The sequence below is a fragment of the Siphateles boraxobius genome, unplaced genomic scaffold, assembly GCF_051911475.1.
Source record: "Siphateles boraxobius isolate OS27281-9 unplaced genomic scaffold, OSU_SipBor_1 6, whole genome shotgun sequence".
Classification (NCBI taxonomy): domain Eukaryota; kingdom Metazoa; phylum Chordata; class Actinopteri; order Cypriniformes; family Leuciscidae; genus Siphateles; species Siphateles boraxobius.
The window spans coordinates 29,536,532-29,558,736 of record NW_027509186.1 but is presented as its reverse complement, the minus strand read 5'-3'; the positions used below and the strand labels follow the sequence as shown (position 1 = coordinate 29,558,736).

At 36.0% G+C, this 22,205-nt stretch overlaps 3 protein-coding genes across 13 annotated transcripts in view; all 3 read right to left on the bottom strand.

Moving 5' to 3' along the window:
- phldb1b (pleckstrin homology-like domain, family B, member 1b) overlaps positions 1 to 4,836 on the bottom strand; it is an 84,260-nt gene extending 79,424 nt beyond the window's left edge. For 4 of the 11 annotated variants that reach the window (XM_077208722.1, XM_077208757.1, XM_077208725.1 and 1 more), the window contains exon 1: positions 4,529 to 4,836. In XM_077208722.1, the coding sequence (XP_077064837.1) occupies positions 4,529 to 4,555 (27 nt within the window). In that variant the 5' untranslated portion in view covers positions 4,556 to 4,836. Of the gene's footprint in view, positions 1 to 243; positions 320 to 1,449; positions 1,859 to 4,528 lie in introns of those variants that run through there. The other 7 variants (XM_077208750.1, XM_077208754.1, XM_077208726.1 and 4 more) reach the window with 5 other exon arrangements.
- Positions 4,837 to 6,992: 2,156 nt separating this feature from the next.
- On the bottom strand, positions 6,993 to 15,180 carry arcn1b (archain 1b). The gene is made up of 10 exons (XM_077208720.1): positions 14,963 to 15,180; positions 11,201 to 11,464; positions 10,937 to 11,116; positions 10,626 to 10,828; positions 10,382 to 10,546; positions 9,582 to 9,747; positions 9,260 to 9,407; positions 9,056 to 9,170; positions 8,136 to 8,340; positions 6,993 to 8,046 (listed from the first exon to the last, which is right to left on the bottom strand). Exons 1-10 carry the CDS (start codon positions 14,963 to 14,965, stop codon positions 7,957 to 7,959), a joined length of 1,539 nt encoding a protein of 512 aa, XP_077064835.1. The 5' UTR covers positions 14,966 to 15,180; the 3' UTR covers positions 6,993 to 7,956.
- Positions 15,181 to 16,381: 1,201 nt separating this feature from the next.
- Positions 16,382 to 19,401, bottom strand: cryaba (crystallin, alpha B, a). Its single transcript, XM_077207431.1, has 3 exons — positions 19,204 to 19,401; positions 18,074 to 18,196; positions 16,382 to 17,143 (listed from the first exon to the last, which is right to left on the bottom strand). The coding sequence occupies exons 1-3, from the start codon at positions 19,399 to 19,401 to the stop codon at positions 16,931 to 16,933; spliced, it is 534 nt and encodes a 177-aa protein (XP_077063546.1). The 3' UTR covers positions 16,382 to 16,930.
- Positions 19,402 to 22,205: the final 2,804 nt, after the last annotated feature.

The following is a 22,205-nucleotide window of genomic DNA, read 5'->3' as shown; positions in this document are numbered from 1 at the left end:
CAGTGAAGCATTTTTCACTCACCACTGACCCTCTAAAGTGATCATGGAAAGACCCCACACTCCCCCTCTGCCTGTTTGTCTGTACTGGCTCAATGGACTGCTCTGTTTTGGGTGGGAGATCAGGAGGAGAGAGAGCTACTAACGTGGCACTTCCAGTGTGGTGCCTCTGGTCTCTTTCTATCTATTCTCCTCTTAGTAAATGAAAGGTCAGGCACAGATCTTGTCACCTCCTTGTTTTCTTACTATGTCTGTTGTTTTCTCGAGGCCAGTGGCTGTAGTCTGAGATTCTCACAATGTGGGCTACGTTGTGTCTTCAGCTCTGATAAAAACAAGGACAAAGCTCATTTCTTTTGCCTGCATTTGGCAGTGAAAAACTTGCAGGATCTCATGCCATATCTGCTATGCAAAACATCATTCCACATGGACTGATAGTTTAATATTTTATTGTTTTTAAACTGTAATATTTTACAGTTTTTAAAACAGCAATGATTTCTAAAACTAACAACCTATGTTTGGATCACAGCTGATTTGACTTGACCAGATTTCTGGACCAGAATCTCACAAATCCTGCCAAGAACATTTCCAGGTCATTTCACCTTAACATTAGGACAAAAGTAGTAATTATATATCACTCTCAAAAAATGCTGGGTTGTTTGAAATCTGGACAAACCAACAGTTCAAAGTTTAAACCCAACGATTGTGTTTGTCCATATTAGACCCAAACGTGGGTAGAAACAACCCAACATTTTTTAGAGTGATTTTATAGGCTACATAAAATGTAGCCTATATTTTAACATTTTGTTTACATTATGACATTATTTTCATGACAGCTATTTTTAAATGGTCATTCCAGTAATGTCAAAAAAACTTATTAAAATGTAAATTTAATTGAAAATAGTAATACTTAATGTTAGCATTTGCTGTCTTTAGTAGTTAAATAAAAAACATTGCATTACAGTATCTCTTATTGCAATACAAAATTTATGATATTCAAAAATTTCACTAAGAATAATGAAAATAAGAACAAAAAGTAAAATAAACAGAATATAAAATAAAAAGTAAAATAAAAAGTAATTAGTATTTGATGAAAAAGGAAAAATTTAAATTAAAAAATAGGTAAATTTGCATAGTAAAAAACTAAAAATGTCAGCTTCTTTTTAATAATAATAATACTAATAATAATAATACAATTTAAAAAAAAGGAAAAGTTTCCTTTTGACTGTGGAGAAATTGGACTTTGCATATGTTATTGACAGGTTTCATGAGATTCAGAATTTTTAATATCAGTAGATACATGGACACAAGTTCTTAATATCCAACAACAGACACATTTTGAAGTTCAAAACATTCAAAAAATAAACAGCATGGTTGCACTTGAGCAGTTATGGTATTATTCAGCTGCCATCTCTAAAAAGTGAAGTTTCTTATAAGCCGTACAGGAGACCTTACCTGTAAGAACTTTCTGGCAGCCTATGAAACAAGATCCTCGCAAACACATGGTTCCTCATGGACAAGACATTATGAAGATAGATAGAGTCTTGAGGATAGTAGAGGGCTGTGAGGTTCTTCCTGGCAGATGTTCGAAAACAAACATCACAGACACACAGCAGATTCTCCTTCCCAGCACAGGACAAAAGTCGTCCTCAGTGACTGTCTCTCTTCCCCTCTCACTCGTTCTGCCTTCCTGTTCTGTCAACCACTCCTAGCCTGACACAAAGCACTCATTCTTTCAGTCAAAGAACTTCTCACTTGTTCACTAACCTTGCAGAGACCCCTGCTGCAGAAATAAGTCCATTTCAGGAAAGGCTGAAACTCACTTTTCTGCAGAAGGTGCTCAAAAAGACATTGGCATCCGTCCACAATGCTGTTCCTCTTTCTGAGGGTTTCTTGGGAAGGTGCCAGAGCACTGGAGACCTGAGGTCAGTCCGGCTTTTGTCACTGTTTGTATAGTCCTGTGTCAGTCCTGACTCTTACTGGCACTACACCAAAGAAAAGCATGCTCTTGTAGGATCAGGTGCTTCTCTCCAATAGGACACTAGTCCTCTTCCAGCTGATGTCTCTAACTGAGTGTGCTCTATTTCTCATCAGCTTGAATCTTTTCCTTTCTCTGTTTCGATTCACAGCATAATTTATCCCCTTTCCAACAGGAGGGGCATGTCAAGTGTTTTGAAGTGGTCTGCTGGCTCTATGCCAGCCAAAAAGAGCTTGATGTTTGAGGATTTTGAGGAATGCTTTAAAAAGGGTTGGTTTTCATCTCACTTGTTTATTTGTCATTTTGGATGATGATTAATAAAAATTTACGGGTATTGTGGTGTCATCTGAATTTACTCTGAACTTCTGAAGAGTTCTTCAAAATAACTTTTCAGTTTGTGTCTTGTGCTTATCTGCATCCTTATAAGCCCATTTCTGCCATATAATAAAATTGTTATTATTTATTATTATCATTTATTATTTATGCTTTCATAATTCTTTATGGTTTTCTAATTATAATAATGAGATAAAAAGTTGAAATTACGACATAAAAAGACAATTATGACAGAAAGTTGAAATATAGCCTAGTCATAATGATGCAAGTCATTATGTATTTATGACTTAGTATATGATCATTTTCACATTTAATCTTTGGCTAATGACTTAGTATCTCTTAATTTCTACTTTAGGCTATGTCATAGTTATGATTTATTTTTTCTTATGTAGTGTATTAAATTGGCTTTTAGGCTTACCTACACAACAGCACTATTTACAAATTAAGTAATTTATGCGGTCTTGTGCAATAATGTCCCTGGGGAAACACTATTTATTTGAACTTACTGTGAAAGTGAACTTGTGAGAAGGAAAAAGAGGGGGTTAATTAAGGCCAAAGTTATCCAAATGTAAAAGTTTTTTTTTCTTCAAGTAAATGTAACTGCATTTGCAAACATTTCAATATAAACGAAAGTAAGATTAAAAAAGATGCTAACAGATAATATTATAATGGTAGGCTACAATGTGGTCGGTGGCGGACGTTTTTAAGATTAAGGCTATTAGTTGGCGGTTAGCTAACTGCTTGGAAAGAAATTTGACAGAAATGGTAAGCCTCTTGAAAGTCACTGAATAAAATTGTTGATGTTGGCCTACCAAGAATTATACCGAACTAAAAATATCTTCACAATTGACAAATCAGCAGGTTAAGTTGCTTATGTTTGATAAACACACGAAACCTTGCAAGAGATTGACTGTTATGCAGACGACTTCACTTTGAGCGATTTTAGGCCTATTGAGTTCAATAATAAACATCTGTGAGACTAATTTTGAGCGATTTCCCTTGGAGACTTTGTTTTTAATTAGTGAAATAATATGAGACACTCCCTAGATGATTGAACAATTCGAAATACACATTTTCACAATCAAAAGCGATGCAAACTGTGTCAGCATATACAATTCTGAATGGAGTGACAAGAGTGCCCTCTATTGACTGATCACCACTTCTATAAAATACATAATACCAATATATGGGCCAGGTAAATACAATTTATCTCTTATCAAATCCACACGACAATATGCAAATAATCTAGAAAGTAACAATAAACCTATCCTTAACTTTTAAATACAGCTTAAATGCGGCCAACTTTACTCTTCCCCCTATCCTTACATAACGTATAAGTGTCAAATAAACCTGTAACAGAAGCACCCAACTCCTAGGACAGTAAGACTGCTGTTTATTCTGTTTCTTCCTCAGGAAATTCCTCATGCTCACTCAGAATGCATCTAATTTCCTCCTGTGTTTCACATGTTAAAGGTCCAGCTCAAAAGCAGGGCAGCTGGGGGGGGTCTATGACAGGTGTGGAAGATTTTAACTCTCGTTCTCACTTTTACTGCGGGAAAACATCCCTGAGATGACCTCTTTAAGAATGGGATTATTTAGTCAGCACATTAAGGCCCTAAAACCTGTAAATCAGTTTCTGGCTTCATCATGTTCAGTAGGCAGAAGACATACTGACTTCACTATTGTGAATAGTGACAAATTGTGCTGTAATTATAATGATAATGTAAGGTTACACTTTATCTTTGTGCTTACTCAAATAAGTACAGAGTAATATAAATTAACTACATGTACTTACTGTAGAGGTGGGTTTGGTTTAGGGTTAGTTACTTGTAATTATGCAAAAATTATGCATTTAATGCTATAAGTAATATGTCAATGTAGTAACATAACTACTTCACCTTAAAATAAAGTGTTAATGTAATAATAATTATATATATATATATATATATATATATATATATATATATATATATATATAATAATCGCCTACATATATATATAGGCAAATCACATCACTCCATTATCCTGTCTGAAATTTCAAATATATAAATATTTAAAGATGCTAGAAATTGAGGAAACCATACTTTAACTAGATCTAGAAAACAGAAACCATGCATTCAGATTCACACAACACACCATACATAAATCTAAAAGCTCGTGTCCGGTTATTGAGATCACTGTTAAGAGTTTGTGACTAGGTTTCAGAAATAAAATGAAACTAACCTGAAATCGGACCTTCTTGAGCAACATATTAGAATCCTGGATGGTGGAGGCTTTACTTCTGTCTGTTGGGATTCTGAACGTTCAGCACGTGTCGTGTTCCATATTAGCCAACCTGAAAGAATGGCCTATTTCAGACCGAGACAAATCACCGACCCCCAGAAAACTCATAAACCATTAACTCCAAAAACTTAATCCTTCGTAAATAATTAAAATAAGGTTTTTAATGAATCTCAGATTGATAGCAAAATCCCATGTGACCATGTAAGTTCTTAGCCCATGCAAGTCCCTCTGCCCCCTCACTTTCATGTGACCCTTTAACAAAGCCTGGCTCAGTACTTATCTGTTTGTTCATTCATCCGAAATAAAGACCCGCCCTCTTTTATGACCGGGATAGTGGTCATTAACACCCCTCCTCTTTTTTCTCAACCCCAAACAGGGATACACCCCCTCTTCTCCTCTCAAGGAAAACATATGGTCACCTACTGATTTGACTGACAGTGTGAGAACTACGGTCTGTTTACACCAACCTTCACTTCCCACTCCTTCACAATCACTGTGCACGCATCACTCCCCCAGACTTCACCTCGTTTTTTTCTCCATTGCGAGCAATCATAGAGAAAAATTAGGTCAGCACAGATATGATCCCTATTCTTTGAACCTACACCCTTCATCAAACCCACAAATCAGATGTTAAATCTGCTTTCTCAGCCCTGCCCTAAACTTTCCTCATGGATTAGAGTCAACATCAAACATAGAGGCTACCAGATAAGACTGTTTCACACTCAGATCATCCCCTGTAGATATGGGTCACATATTTCACAGACTTAAGCTGTGATCAGTGACCATGACTTTGACTTAGTAAAATATGCAGAGAGACCAATTTATCATAGTCAACAAGGAAAGATTGTATAAAGTTATACATTTAAAGAGAGGATTATAAAAGCGACAAAGAACAGTTAACCTGGCGCTATCATAGGGATGCACCGATATTCAAAGTCTGTTGTTGCAAAGTTTTGATAAAAAAAATATACCAATAAACAGGTAATATTAAAATTCTCTATTTATCTAAATAAATAAAACAATATCAATGATTTAAATGCTACAAAGGAAAGTGTCACAACCAATGTTATTCTAGTATTATTTATATAATTTTAGTTTTTTAATTTTCGGTTTAATTTTTTTAATATATTTATATTTTTGTTTTGTCATTTTTATTAGATTATTTTCTATTTAGCTTTATTTTTATCTGTTTTTAGTCATTTTAGTTTGAGTGCTCATTATCCCTCTCAATACACAGTTACCTGAAAAATAAATAAATGGACATAAAAAGATTACGTTGAATTTATTTAAAGGGACATAGTGATGGAAAAATATACGGAGGAAAAATTGTATGTCAATGCTTTAACGTTCTCTCTATAGGGCTGTCAAATCGATTAATCGCATCTAACATAAAAGTTTGTGTTTTTATAATACACACATATATATATATACACACACAAACATTATATAAACACAAACTTTTATGTTAGATGTTATTATTCGATTTGACAGCCCTCCCTCACAAATATTTTGCGTTCCCCAGAGAAACTGCAATTGCTCTCAAAACTTTTGTGTTACCCCGAGAAACTCTGCATTCAATCCCAAAGAACTTAAAAGTTTTGTGACCGAATGTAAATTTTCATGGTGGAACGCAAACATTTTGCAAATGAACTCAAGTTTCTCTGGGGAACGCACAATATTTGTGAGAGTACGCAAAAGCTTTGACATCATTTTTTCCTGCCGTCTCATTTTTTTTTGTCCATCATCGTGTCACTTTAGGGGCTCCATAACTACATACCTATTAAGTTTTAAGTCTCTCAAAGCACAAAGTTAAATATACAGTTTAGCATCATTATACAAAAATATTAGTCAGAGTCAAGTATTTTAAAAAGCCATGTCAGAGCAGATGTAAATGATTTCGCTTCGTAATTGGCTGAGGAAGTGATTCATTTGCAGGAATCCCTTCTACTCAAGCATGCCTGATGCATTATCAACTCTGAACGCCATTGCCTTGTCTCTGGGATTCCTCACATGCTTGTATAATCCAGAACAAACTCCCAGTACACTAGCTAATGAAGTCCACCAAACCAGGGCTGGGCAGTCATTTATCATTACAAATAATACTAATAATCTTACACCAAAACAATCAACTATCTGAGAGGTTTCTAATTGTTTGTTGCTATTCGGTCGCTGGGGTGTTCTAGGTGCTTAAACACACCACTACTCAAGTCACATGATATGAGGCATAATTCATGTCTGGCGCTGGTTGATTTAAATTTAATACAAAGGGTTAGGGATTTAAACAAAGCCTTACTCTAAAAATAAGCAATAGTGAAGCCTGCCTTAGCATGAACCACCAAATACAGAGACCATGCACAGTATTCAAAATCCTAGGTAAATACACATAAGAGCTCAGAAAATACACTTTACTTTAAATTTGACTTTATTATTGATTAAAGGTATTCATAAGTATCTTACAGCAGAATGGAATGTCGTAACCCTCCCCTTGGCGTTCCGTAATCATGTTTGAGTGTGCACTGATAAATGTATTTTACGTTATGGAAATACAACAAAAATAAATCCGTTCTTAATAACATCTGGGAAGCCAGGGAGAATATATTTTCCTGTTTAGCCAAATAAATGCAGCCATGAATAAAAAGCCAGAAACATTTAAACAGATTATGTGTAACATTACTTACAAAACAACCGAAAATGAAAAATATTCCTGTTTAAGATTAATATTCAAACTAATGATTACATAAATATAACAGAACAAAAAAAGGGAAGATACTAAAAGGCAAATAGCGTTTGCGCTTTGTGTTGATGTAGACAGTTAAATCAATGCCATTTTAAAGAGATTAATTGTGTGAATTTGGAGTACGCACATTTAATGTAGTCAGATATATTTGCACAAGCACAGCTGATCTGATCATCAACCACATTTTTTCTTTCATTAGAAATAAATCCAAAATGCTAATGGGCAGATCATATGGTTTGAAAAAAAGAAAAAAGAAAAGTCAATTAGATCGCAATTCTATACAAAACCAATGTGAAAAGTATATCATTTTCTTTGAAGGGTCAGGAGGGTTCATATGGGCTTATAATACATCTGCTGTAAAGTGACACTGATCTTCCCTTGATGTCTTCAAGTGCAGTGCTGTATTTTACTCTTTTTTGTCTTTCCTGGAAGGTGTGTCTGACTGCACTCAGTACTGAGCAGCTGAAAGTCCAGTTTATATAAAAGTAGATTATTTTCCTTTAAGACAAACAAACACAGAAGTACTGCAGCCCATGTCAGTGAATGTTTTGAGCGCTCTGTTAACGTACAGCACGCTCTCTGATCCGTTAAGCTGGCTGGCAGGTTAAAACGATCCTCCACCAGGAGACATTTACAGGATCTCATACTTATCCACAACAAATGATGTCTCTAAGGAGAATTTGACTGGACTGCCTCCTTCTACGCATGTCACCTTGGCCACCTGTGGAAACAATCGATATGTAGTCATTTCCTTTCTCACAAGGACTAATTTTTGTTGCATTGTTTCATAGATAAACCAGCATAACTTGCCTCAATGTCACAAAAGTTACGCTTGGAGACAAAAGAAACGTTGATTGGGAAGAAGTCGTTGGGTTTTCCATCTATACTGAACTCCAGGCTGCCACTCTTGTTCTTCTCATCGATGACAGGCAGTGACCATTCCAAGAAGTTTTTCCTGCTGTCATGCTTATACTGCCCATCCAGATCACCGACCACAGGAGCACCAACACCTGACCTGCATAATCGCAGGAGCCAGAGTTTATGGTAGATAGAATGAAACACTTTAACAAAGTTGATGTCCTAAATCAATCTGAAATAATTTAATTTGACAAATTATTATAAAATGATTTTATTATCATAGTTATGCATAGAAATACATTTCTCATATCTGATTATCCATATTCAAGTTGCACATGAGTAGGTTTCATAAACACTTCTGCATGACAAATTTATTCAAACATACATATATAATTAACAGCAAACAACCTCCTCTCTAGCTAACTAATCAACTGTAAACACCGGATAACTTTACTGAGACAAATGTAACATTAAGTGATATTGTTCACACAAACTGTTTTATTAACGTCTTTCTGCGGTTGAAACACAGATTGAGCGATTACATGCCTGGTGGTATGACGATATATATCGATATATAACGTTAACTTCGACAGTCTTAAATTCAACACAAGATACATTTTCTTCACACACAGTATCAGCTGCAGTCTGACACGTTTTTCTGGCCCCTTTTGATTGGCCCTGATCATTGGGTGTTTTTAAACAATCGGCCACTGGCCAATAATGAAAAAAATTACTTTTATCTGCAAATTATTGGTCGATACATTGGTGCATCCCAATAATTAAATGTTTTCACAATAAAAATAAAAACATATATAAACAATATTAAAAGGGAAACAGAAAATATCGTTTATAATGATTCATAATGCACTTACGGCACAGGAATAGTAATGATAACATCATTGAGTTCCAGTCCCTCGTCCTGAAGTTCATACTCAATGTTGACGTCACACCCACTTCCACTTCCACTTTCTGATGGCCAACAGTTAACTGAGAGGACAACATGGGATGCATGCATGATTGATATGTTCACGAAAGTGCTGCCATACAAAATCCCTGAGTATGAAAAAAATACTTACTAGTTAAAGGAATGAGGGACTCATCTGTGCTCTGTATCCTCCATTTCAGCACCCCCAAATCACTGTTGAGAGGGAAGGACTTATCCTGGTTTTTCAGACCAAGCAGGGACTCAGTGGTGAACAGCTTTTTATCAACATGAGGGTGAGTCTAAAGGATAAATGAAACAATACAAGTCACACCGTCAAGACAAAAGATTTTTGAAAATCTAAATCAGTGGGAAAACTTAGTGAGAACACTGTCCCTTCTAAAATCCTGTACTGTCCACAACTTCCCCTTCAAAATACATGCTGAGACCATGACATGCTGTGTTGTCTCACGCACCTGTAGTTGTGCTCCTTTCTTGTCATTGTTGTTGAGAAGTATAGAAATGCGGCCACTTTTTTCATCTGTGACTCTCAGAGTGATAATGCCCAGAACCTCCATGTTCTGCAGTCCACCATCCCGACCACAGGTCAGAGAGATCTTCTCTTCCACCCTCAGATGTACACTGGGAAGCAGATTCATAAACCGCCATTAACAACAGACATAAGCTGGAAATAATATCATAAAATACACTAATGTGCAAAGGTTTGGGGTTGATAAGATTGTAATGTTTTAAATAAATGTTTTTGAAAGAAGTCCCTTATGTAACATTTATTAGATTTAAAAATACAGTAATATTGTGAAATACTATTATAATTTAAAATCACCATTTTGCATTTTTATATATTTTAAAATGCAATTTATTCCTATGAGGGCAAAGCTGAATTTTCAGCATCATTACTACAGTCTTCAGTGTCACACGATCCTTCAGAAATCATTCTAATATGCTGATTAATTTTATTATCAATGTCGAAAACTGAATATTTGTGTAGAAACCGTGATACATTTTTCAGGATTTTTTGATGACCTAAGTAAAAAAAAAACAAAAAAAACACAATTTGTAACATTATAAATGTCTTTACTTTCACTTTTGATTAACTCAATTTATTTTAAAATTACTAATTTACTAAACTTTACTTAATTTTAAAAAAGTATTTATAAAAAACGAATCTTACCGACTGCAAACTTTTGAACGGTAGTGTGCATAACAATATATGGAGTAGAATGTGTCAAATAGTGAAATAAACAGTAAGCAATACCTCTCTATATTCACTGGAGGCTGAAGGACTTTAGATGCCTCTGATGCCTTCCTTCCTGCACTGGATGTGACAATATTTTCTCCTTCTGACTTTAGTTTGTCCACAAAGTTATCCACCTCTTTCCCCTTGACACCCAGCTTCAGTGCTTTGCTTGAACCACTTGGCCTACAGGAAGAACAGGGCAGATTAACTTCTGTACACTTAAATATTTCCATGTATCATGGCCCACAGTTGAAGCTCATACCTGACTGTAGCAGGAGACACTTTGGGCTTCTCTGGCTCTATTGTATCTGTGAAGATGGTGGCTGATGTGAAGCTGCTCATTCCCGAATTTCCAAAACCTCCGAAGCCTGCCGATTTCCTCCCAGCACGTTCAGCATCTTGTCTTGCTCGCTGCAGCTCTTTGGACTTGCGTTTCATTTCGGCCTTTGCTTCTCTTTCTTGGGTCTGTTGAAGTGAAGAATTGAGAGAAACACAAAAAATTAGAGTTAGTGTTTGATTTAAACTTAAAATGGAGATTTTTTTTTCCCCTGGATGTTTAATCAAATATCAGACCTCTCTGACAGCCCTGAAGACTTTCTCTTCATGAGAATCCATCTCAGTAAAAGTGCGAATCTGGGCCAGGTTAACGTTCTCCCGGTAGCCCAGAGCTACGATCTCATCAAATGCAAATATGAGATCAAAACAGTGCTCAGAGATCTCGCTTTCCTCCAATACTCTGCAATATTCAGGGATCTGAAAAAATGTGGAAACGCATCACTTATTCAAGATACATCAAAGAAGAGCAATAATTGGGAGAGTAAAAAAAGCAAGCTTTACCACTCGGGAGAAAAGCCTTAGTGTCTCCAAGTCCTCCAGGATGTTACTGTTTTTTGTAGTGATCAGAACCATGTAGAGCTTCTCCAGGGGCTGGTAGACGTAGCGCACGCTGTCTGTTTCCACAAAAGTGTGCTGCTTTCCTGTATTCATCAGTTTGGGAAAGGCAGCCAGAAGACCCTCGACGCGGGTTCGCGTCATCTCTACGAACTGTCGTGACACTATGGCTTTTCCTGCCTTAGTGCAAACCGCCGCTGCCAAGAGCACCTGCAAAGATTTCATGGACATTCAAAACTTAATCGGACAAAGGACAATTAAAAAGAAAACTGGGATTTTGATCATTACTGCATTCAGAAATTAGACTGCAGCACATTTATTTCAGAAATGATCAACTTGCATTACTAGTGAAGATAATAAAATGACTAGGGCTGCAACTAACGATTATTTTGATAATCGATTAATCGGACGATTATTTTTTCGATTAATCGGATAGAAATTAAATTAGATTTTTTTTTTATTATAACTAAATAAAACCGTAAATCAGGGTATTTTTGTGTAAAAGTGTACTTTAAAAAGTGCAAAAGCCACACATTGAGTTTTACTAATATCAATATTTGCATTGTTTTTAATGATAATTGCTGATGGCAAGTTGACAAACATGATTATTGTTAAAAAAATGATATCCAACATATTATGTTTTAACACAATTTTTGTTAAAACAAATTTACACAGACATGTTGTTCAGATGTGAATATCTGAACTAAAAACATCTAAAATATATAATTCATTTAATTTTTATTTAAAATTAATTATATATAAGGAATATAAGGATAAAGAATATAATATATATATTATATATAATATATAAAAGAATATAATATAAGGATAAATTGATTAAATAAATATAGAAAGACTGAAAACAATTGTGTGAATGTAGAGCCGCAGTAGATTGCGTTTGAAAAACAATTAAAACTTAGTAGACAAATGCTATAAAAAGAGAACGGAATGGAGGTAACGTTACCCAGCAAGCTAACTGGCTTGAGTAAAGGACAGGAGAAATTATGCATTAGTGCACAAGCATTCGCTGAAAACCACTGAGTACAGTGACTAAAAAACAATATTTTACTGCTGCTGTTATTAACTGCCTTTGTATTTAATGCTTCACTTTGTAAACACCGTTTTAATTTAACCTATTTCTGCGGTAGCGCTATTTTAATCCATCACTTACGTTGCGAGCGAACTGATTGCACAACCTGATGCTCGAGACAAAATACAGACATCCCGGAAGTCCCGGGAGTCTCCCGCATATTGATTGCGGCTCCCTGATGCCCGCGAATTAGTTCAAACTCCCGAAATCTAGAGCGCGCAAGCAAGAGCGCGCATGCGAGACAGAAGAGACTGCTCCAAACTGTGTAGCGTGCGCGCTCGGCAGAGCGCCTGAGGGTGAGAGACCTTGCGTGTGTGTGCGTACCAGTAAACGCTCCCCGTGACGTAAGCAGACCAACTAATCGATAATGACATTCGTTGACAACGATTTTCATAATCGATTATAATCGATTTTATCGATTAGTTGTTGCAGCCCTAAAAATGACACAAATGCAGCATCAAAACATTTAAGATGAAGTGATCAAAGGTTTGACTTGTAAGTTAAGTTCAATGTATGGAATAGATCAATTTTTCTACTTAATTGATTATTTTTCAGTATTGGGCCTACAGATAAATGGCATGCACTCAATAGTATAGAAACTTAATTTGTCGAGTGATATCATTCTGTCGAGTGTCGAGTGATATCGAACTGTGTGTGTGTGTGTGTGTGTGTGTGTGTGTGTGTGTGTGTGTGTGTGTGTGTGTGTGTGTGTGTGTGTGTGTGTGTGTGTGAGAGAGAGAGAGAGAGAGGCGCGGGCGCGATCGAACAGTGGAAACAAAAACATACTCCGTAAACATATAATTCAAACTGCAAAGTGTTTACATATATTTGTGTACACTCGCAATAAAACACAACATTGTGCTTTTGTCACACTCTCTTGTCAAACTGTAACCTACAACTATCACCCAACCAAAATCGCACGCACACACACACACACATATACACACACACAAACACATATACACACACACACACACACACACACAGTATTACTTTTAAATTACACATTCTACATTGATTGAAAAAAGAAAATCAAATGTGTTTTTTAATGGTAGCTTGGTATTATTTTATACGGAAATCACTTATTTATAATTCAGATGAGAATAAAGTTAGGGTTAATTAAAATTAAGAAAAACAAATATATTGATCTGAAATATGGGAAATTAATTTTAAATTCATTCAAACATACCACACATATCGCACGGTCTTTGTCTTTTTGTTAATTTAATTAATAAACTCATTAAATTATATAAAACTATTGTCAGTGCACTACAAATAAACTGGTTCTATACCTTTATTAATAAAACTTATTTAAAAAATACAAGGCTTAAGACATTTATAAAAATGCCTTCTGCATTTTTGTTTTGCTTTTCACTCCATTGTACCGAAATCGTACCGAACCGTGATTTCTGAACCGAGGTATGAACCGAACCGTGACTTCTGTGTGCTGTTCCACCCCAAGTGTGTGTGTAAACACATTTATTACATGGTATTAAAACACCAAATCAATAGAACACCAAATCAATAGAAAATTGTTTTTATTAATTAAAATTAGTTGATATAAAATATTAGATAAAAAACTTAAGTATAAAAAACAAACAAACAAAAATGTTGTAGAAATATTGCCTCGGAAACTAACTGAAGTAAAGTTTAATCTAAAGAACTAAAATAACTAAACCTGGGAAAAAAAGCTAAATAGAAATGTTTAAGACATAAAAAAGTCACTAAAACAAAAGCTTTTATTTTTATATATTAAGTTAATTCCAAATATGATTAAATACTATAATAGTATATAATACTAAATAAGTCCTTAAATGAGAAATATGTAAAGTGTTATTGTTAACAGTAAGACATGGGACAAAACAAAGACAAAATATATTTGAAATCAATCAATTAGATTTGCATAATTAATTGTGAATAAATAATATTACACACAAATTATTAATAGCATTAAAATGATCTGCATGGTTGACATGATACAGTAAACTTGACTAAAAAAATGTTTCTTAATGTTAAAAAATATATTTTTAACATGGTCATATGTCCATGGTCATATCATATTTTTAATATTTTTAACACGTTTCATTTTAAAAAGGTCTGCCATATATACCAAATGTAATTTGTATGCATTTTATATATAATATATGATAATAATAATAAATAATTGTTTCATGATCCACAGGTCATTTATATGAAGTCAACATTTGGATTGTCAAAGTCAGTTAACTTAGCTACAACCTGTTATCTACATATAACGTTACATTCTTAATATATAAATGATAAAGCAATACAAAAAATTGCAATTTATATATAAATATTTTATCATATAAACAATGACAGCTATTTACTTTCGTTGATTACTTAAACTGCAATTAATTCTGAAGGCAATAACGTTAGTTAGCTGGCTAACCTTTAGCTGGCTAGCTGTCTCAAATATCAAAACTTAGCAAAGTTTCCTTACTCGTAAGATGTTTTTAAAACAAAAAACAGATGGAATAGAAACTTTTTATTAATTGACACTAAAAAAACGAAAATAGTTATAGACTTTGTGACCGATAAGCTACATCGCTAGCTGCTAGCCCCATCATTGCTAAATGCACAAAACAAACCAGTCCTACCATTTCTGTTCCCTTTCACACGAGGATCCGTCAGCGGACTCGGTCACGGACAATGTCTGTCCAGCTGTTTCAAAAACAGAAAATGTTAAAGTGTTGACTAATGCTCTGTTTTAACAGTAGCATATAGCTTGACTCGTACTATTGAAGAAACAGAGCCACGTCTCCAGAGTCCAACCGGAAAAAGTTGCGCCGTGTCAGAAGCAGATGAGAGTTGATGCAGGAGAGATGGCGACACCTAACGGCGGAGAACAGCTACTGCGCATGATAACAATTACACTTTACTCATACTGTACTTGTAGAGATGTCATCTGAGTGATTTCATGATTCGAAAGAAAAAAATCACTACCGTTCAAAAGAGGATCTATTTAATTGAGCAAAAAGGACAGTACATACATTTAAAATGTAATTTATATTTCAAATAAAGGCTGTTTTTATCTTACTTTTCTTTAAAAAATCCTGGAAAATGTATCATGGTTTTCACAAAAATATTAATCAGCCTGCACAACTGTTGTCAACATTGATAATAATAAGAAATGTTTCTTGAGCAGCAAGTCATCATATTAGATTATGATTTCTGAAGCATCATGTAACTGTAATGATGCTGAAAATTCAGCTTTGCCATCATGAATAAATTGTATTTTAAAATATATTAGAAAAGAAAATAGTTATTTTGAATTGTAATAATATTTCATATAACTTCACAAAACTTAAGAAACAACAACCCTAAACTTAAAAAAAAAAAAAGGTATAGGCCTAGACAGAGTATGTGAAATTCACATCTTGTTGTCATATTTTTTTGTCTAAAGTGAATATTTTATTCTTTAATACAACAGGGGGAAAATTGTCCACTGTTTATAGGCTACCCATGAAAAACATATACACTTTACATTTGTATAAAGATAAATTCATCCTCACTGTATTATATTTAAAAAAAAAAAATATTATTATTTATTATTAACACCTCACTCTGTCTAATTTCTGTACTTTCTTCTATTTCAATACCTTCATTTTCAGTTAAAATAGTTGAACCTTGCTTTAATGTGTCCTTGTGTGGATTTTGCAGAACTCTGGTTCTTCAACAACAACAACAACAAAAACAAAAAAACAAAACAAAAAACGTTGTTGTTGAGGGGGTGTATTAGCTTATTTTAAAACTTATTTACTCTTATATTTTTAAGTCATCATTAGGCCCCTTTGTAAGTTGCGCAGAAAAAAAGAAGAAAAAGAAACAAACTTTTTACATTTTTTTAATGCTGATATTAGCTACTGCCACAGTTGTTAGTTGTGTCACTTTAAGAGGTATATGGAAAATAAAATATAAAGCACATTGGGAATGACAGTGGAGTAAACAAGGGGAATTATGTCAATAACGACACCCCTGTCATCAGCAATCCAAACTCAGGATGTGTTGTTTAGTTTTTTTCGAATTACACCACATTTGACAATCAAATGTGATCCATGGCATCTTGTTACACCACTGAGGCAAATAAGGTACATTTGTCTGTCTCACATAATAGATATCTATACAGTCTGACACTGTCAGTGATTAATCATACATATTATTTTACAAAGTCGTCTTTCTTACTGTCCATTATGTTAGTCCACTGTTAGTTTAGACCCCAGTATCAAACAGATTCATAAGTGCAGCGAACTTTACATTCAGATTCTCAACATATGCTGAGATATGACAGATGAGATCATTTATACCAGCATTCATTTTGACCAGGGGATTTATTCAATTTAGATGCTGCACAGCATCGAATTTCAATTCTGCTTCCTCTCAAAGCCAAAGTTACAATCATCATCCAAGTCAACCACATAATTACATACAACTTCCAACTGTAGGCCATAAATATAACAAACCAAACCCAACTCCTATAACAACCTGCATTTACAGGCCTAAAGCACTGACCTACTGCGCGTCTTGCCTGACATTGTACTGTTGACTATGGACTAATATGTTTTTGGTTATATAACTTTGTTTTGGTTCTGTGTTGCATTAAAGCATATGATCTTCTGTGGTGGTGTCTTCTCTACACTGGTGATGCCCAGCACGCGGCGAGATGTGCAGATGGTCAGAAAGCCATCAGAGGACAGAAAGCAGGTGATGGACTCTGGATCTACACCGGCTGGGATCGTAAACTTCCGGTGAAACCCCTCTGCCACAAAGCCATACTCATTCTGTAACAGATACAGTAAATCAGTCATTGCACAATAACACGTCGCTAAAAATAAAGTTGAATCGCCTTTAAGTTGAGGTAGCAAACAAAAACTAGAATTGACATTCAAAATTTTAATTTAGAGAAGGACACAATAAATTGATCAAAAGTGTCAGTATTTATAATGTTACAAATGATTTCTGTTCCAAATAATGTGGTTCTTTTGACCATTCTCAATCCTGAAAAATATTTTAATCGATGGATCATAATTTCTAAAAAAAATCTTTTAACTGTTTTCAACATTGATAATAATAAGAAATGTTTCTTAAGCAGCAAATCAGCATATTAGAATTATTTCTGATAAATCATGCGACACTGAAGACTGTAATAAAATAAAATAATTAAATTATAATAAAAAAATTTAAAATGGGGAATTTTGACATTTAAAATATATTTAACACATTAAAACATATTATATAAATATATTGAAGTAGAAAACAGTTATTTTCAAATTGTAATAATAACTGTTTTTACTGTTTTTTCGATCAAATAAATGCAGCATTGGTGAGCAGAAGAGATTTCTTTCAAAAACATTTAAACGTCTTTCCAACCCCAAACTTTTGAACTTTTGACATTTTAATAAGAAAAGGAAAAGTTTGTCAAGACAAACATTGGATGTTGTTTATAAGTTTAAAAAGGTGTTAAAAGTCTTTGGTCCTTCACTTCCTTTCCTTTCCGACAACATCCTGTGAGTGTGACCAGTTCAGTTTAATTGAAACTCATGAATTAAAAGTGAGAAAGTTCTTCACATGTTGTCTGTGGAATATGTCTTGAATATGTCCTTGCTTTTTATAACACAGAATAAACATAATTTATACTAGCAAAATACCCATCTTAATTCATCCAGAATGGTGAATAAAATGAAGGTGAGTTTGAATACTTGTTTTGTTACCTGCTGTTCATCATGTTTCCCATGAATCTCAATAAAATCATCATTGAGCTTGACAGTCAGTTCGTCTGGAGAGAAGTGCTTCACATCCAGGCTGATTACAAAGCGATCTCTGTCCATTCTCACCTGTGTAAAGGAAAATGGCAAACTGAATACTGCAAAAGACTGAAAACCTGCAAAGTTTATAACTCTAATAATGTGACTGCATGGCTTATAAAGAACATTCTGTTAATCTCAAGAATTTAGGGGTAACTCGTTACAATGAGATTCAATTTTACATTTACATTAATCAATGCATCATCATGAACTATAACAAAAGCAATAATTTTTAAGCAGTTGTTAATCTAATAATCTAATTGTTAATTATAAATAAGCTAACATCAGTAGTTTGAGCTCGGTATGATTTTTCAGTGTTTGAGAGTCTCACCAAGACTTACATTTATTTACATAGACATATACTTACAAGACTACATTTATTTAATCGAAAATACAGTAAAAACAGTAATATTGTGAAATATTATTACAATTTAAAATAACAGATTTCTATGTTAATACATTTTAGAATGTAATTTATTCCTGTGATGCAAAGCTGAATTTTTAGCATCATTACTCCAGTCTTCAGTGCCACCTTCAGAAATCATTCTAATATGCTGATTTGCGGCTTGAGAAACATTTCTTATTATTATGTTGAAAATGTTGGTGCTGCTTAATGTTTTTGTGGAAACTGTAAAGCATTTTTACAGTATGTGTTTGATACATTAGAATAGCATGTTCGAAATAGAAATCTTTTGTCTTTACTGTTACTTTTTTTAAGCTGTCCTTGCTGAATAAAAGTATTGATTTCTTTCCTTTTTTTTATTTTTTTTAATCTTACTGACCCTAAACTTTTGAACGGTAGTGTATGCCGATACATTTTTTACATTAGTCGTATGGATTAACATTATTATGAACTAACATGAATTAACAATGTTGAGGAATAAAAAGTATTGTAAAAATAGTAAATTGCTGTCAAAAGTGTTAATTGTTAAGGATAACGAACTGAATCTTTAAAAAAGTAAAAAGTAAAGAAAAAAAGTAAAGTATTAGCTATTTGGGTAATGGCTAATTTGTAGCAACATCACAACAATGCTCACCTCTGACATGCCACTCTCCCACCAGTTCGGAAAGCGCCAGAAATAAGGACGATAGTAAAACATGGTGTAGAAAGGTGAAAATAGGTCGCTGTCGAATAGGTGCTCTCCAAAATACTGGTCATAAGTTCGATGGGAAGAAGGGAAGAAGCCTGGGAACAAGGGTCGGCGGTACCAGGGATGATGAATAGAAATGTCCATTGTATCTCAGCGAAGCGGCTGGAGTTGATAGCGGATCTGCTGCTGTGGCCCTGTATTTATGACCCTTCCAAAAACCTTATGTCAGCAGCTGATCTGTCTCCAGTTATGAGGTTAAGTGTTTTTTGCTGCCCTCTTCCCCTCTGACTCATTCAAACAAAAAACCTATTTAATCACCCTTCACTCATTCAGTCTCAAACACTGGGGTCTGAATAGTGTTAACGCCGCTCTGCTCACAAGCCTGGAAAAAAATTTGACTGGGTAAGTTAGAATGGTTCTGAGTGAAGCCTCCGTGTCAACTTGCCAAATATCCCAGCAAGTTCTTGTGCCAGGAGGGATTGTGCCGCCCGTGCCCTGGACAGGACATGCCAGATACTATCTGCTCCCTCCTGGCTGCTATCAGAGGAGAACTCAGGCAGAAGGATAATATTATGCCCTAAAATGAATGGACTGGACAAATCAGCAAGATTGGTGATCTGCTGTAAATCAGATGTGATAAATCAGCAAATGAGCATCCCTGCCGTCCCATCTGAGAGAGTTAGACAGGATTTGTGGAATGGGTCTGGAAGTCAGGTCTGTGGCGGTATCATTTTCTAACTGTGTGATTAAGATACAGTATATACACCGTACACATAGTTGCATTCATGTGCTGGTTTGGGACCAGTTACACCAGCTCAGTTTTGCTTGAGAAGAGCATGACTATGTTGTATGTCGCAGGAAGGAGGTGCAGCAGCAGTCACGTATAAGGAAAGGACCATCTCTTCGATAACACCAGGGGAGTCATTTATAATCAGTGCGTACGCACAAAACAGGCTCTGAAAGAGGGGTACGGCACTTCCGACACATTTTCAGAAAAATTTGCGCACCTGCATGCAAACTCTGACCCATGCTTATGAACATTTTGGAGACGGAGCAATTTCATGACACCGATGGTGAGCTGAGGGACTGACGGCAAATGAAGGAAAACTAGTTGAAATTTTCATTGTGAGTCATATTCATAAAAACCAATGTAAGGCTGAACCTCTTATGCCTACTATCTGTTTCTAAACGGGACAGCAGAACATTATTGACACGATACAGACTAGGAATCAAAGATGCAAGTAAAAGGTATTTATTGGAGGTGTAACAGTCTGGTACAGTTGACACAACACAGAGGCAGTAGAGTGGCACAGGGACCTCGATGGGCAACACGATGGTGGTAGTGAAGTGATGGTCAATGATCAACGGAACCAGAAGCAGTAAGTTAGACTGAAGTACAATAGGAGGATCAAACAGGAACGGGAAAACGACACAGCAAGAACAGACTTCACAACGATCTGACAATGAGAGGGAGAAAATCGTGAGTAGTAGTAGCCGAGATGAGTGGCTGCAGCTGGTGCCGTTAATGATGATCTCTCTCACTCACACACACACACACACACACACACACACACACACACACACACACACACACACACACACACACACACACACACACACACACACACACACACACACACACACACACACACACACACACACACACACACACACACACACACACACACACACACACACACACACACACACACACACACACACACACACACACACACACACACACACACACACACACACACACACACACACACACACACACACACACACACACACACACACACACACACACACACACACACACACACACACACACACACACACACACACACACACACACACACACACACACACACACACACACACACACACACACACACACACACACACACACACACACACACACACACACACACACACACACACACACACACACACACACACACACACACACACACACACACACACACACACACACACACACACACACACACACACACACACACACACACACACACACACACACACACACACACACACACACACACACACACACACACACACACACACACACACACACACACACACACACACACACACACACACACACACACACACACACACACACACACACACACACACACACACACACACACACACACACACACACACACACACACACACACACACACACACACACACACACACACACACACACACACACACACACACACACACACACACACACACACACACACACACACACACACACACACACACACACACACACACACACACACACACACACACACACACACACACACACACACACACACACACACACACACACACACACACACACACACACACACACACACACACACACACACACACACACACACACACACACACACACACACACACACACACACACACACACACGGACTGTGACAGTACCCCCCGTCCTAGGAACGCGTCCCCTCCGTCTTGAGTCCAGAATGCAATTAACCGAATATGTAGGTTCTCCGTCTACGAGTCACGACTGGGGGGGAACCAGGGCAGGCAGATTAATATGAGAACGAAACACGGGTTTTAATTTAGAGAAATGAAAAACGGGATGAACTCTCCTGTACGCCAGAGGAAGATTGAGGCAGACTGCCACCGGACTAATGATCTTGGTGACAGTGAACGGGCCAATGAATTTAGGAGCAAGCTTATTCGAAAGGGAGCGGAGAGGAATGTTCTTGGTTGAAAGCCACACTTTTTGACCAGCGACGTATACAGGAGGCTTAGACCTGTGGCGATCGGCTTTAGCCTTGCTGTCCTCTGGAAGAAGGCGTGAACGGAGGGGACCGCGACCTCGGATTCCAGACAGAGAAAAATTGGCGGCTGGTAACCTAAACTACACTCAAACGGAGATAGGCCCGTAG

What these genes read in the sequence shown, in the direction of transcription:
- arcn1b (XM_077208720.1), bottom strand. An exon ending in TCTTCAGGGCTGTCAGAGAG is followed by an intron (nt 10,829 to 10,936) that starts GTCTGATATTTG and finishes TCACTTCAACAG; the next exon opens with ACCCAAGAAAGAGAAGCAAA. An exon ending in GTAACTTTTGTGACATTGAG is followed by an intron (nt 8,047 to 8,135) that starts GCAAGTTATGCT and finishes TTGTTTCCACAG; the next exon opens with GTGGCCAAGGTGACATGCGT.
- cryaba (XM_077207431.1), bottom strand. Translation starts at nt 19,401, where the DNA reads ATGGACATTTCTATTCATCATCCCTGGTACCGCCGACCCTTGTTCCCA. An exon ending in GGGAGAGTGGCATGTCAGAG is followed by an intron (nt 18,197 to 19,203) that starts GTGAGCATTGTT and finishes TCCTTTACACAG; the next exon opens with GTGAGAATGGACAGAGATCG. An exon ending in GGAAACATGATGAACAGCAG is followed by an intron (nt 17,144 to 18,073) that starts GTAACAAAACAA and finishes TATCTGTTACAG; the next exon opens with AATGAGTATGGCTTTGTGGC.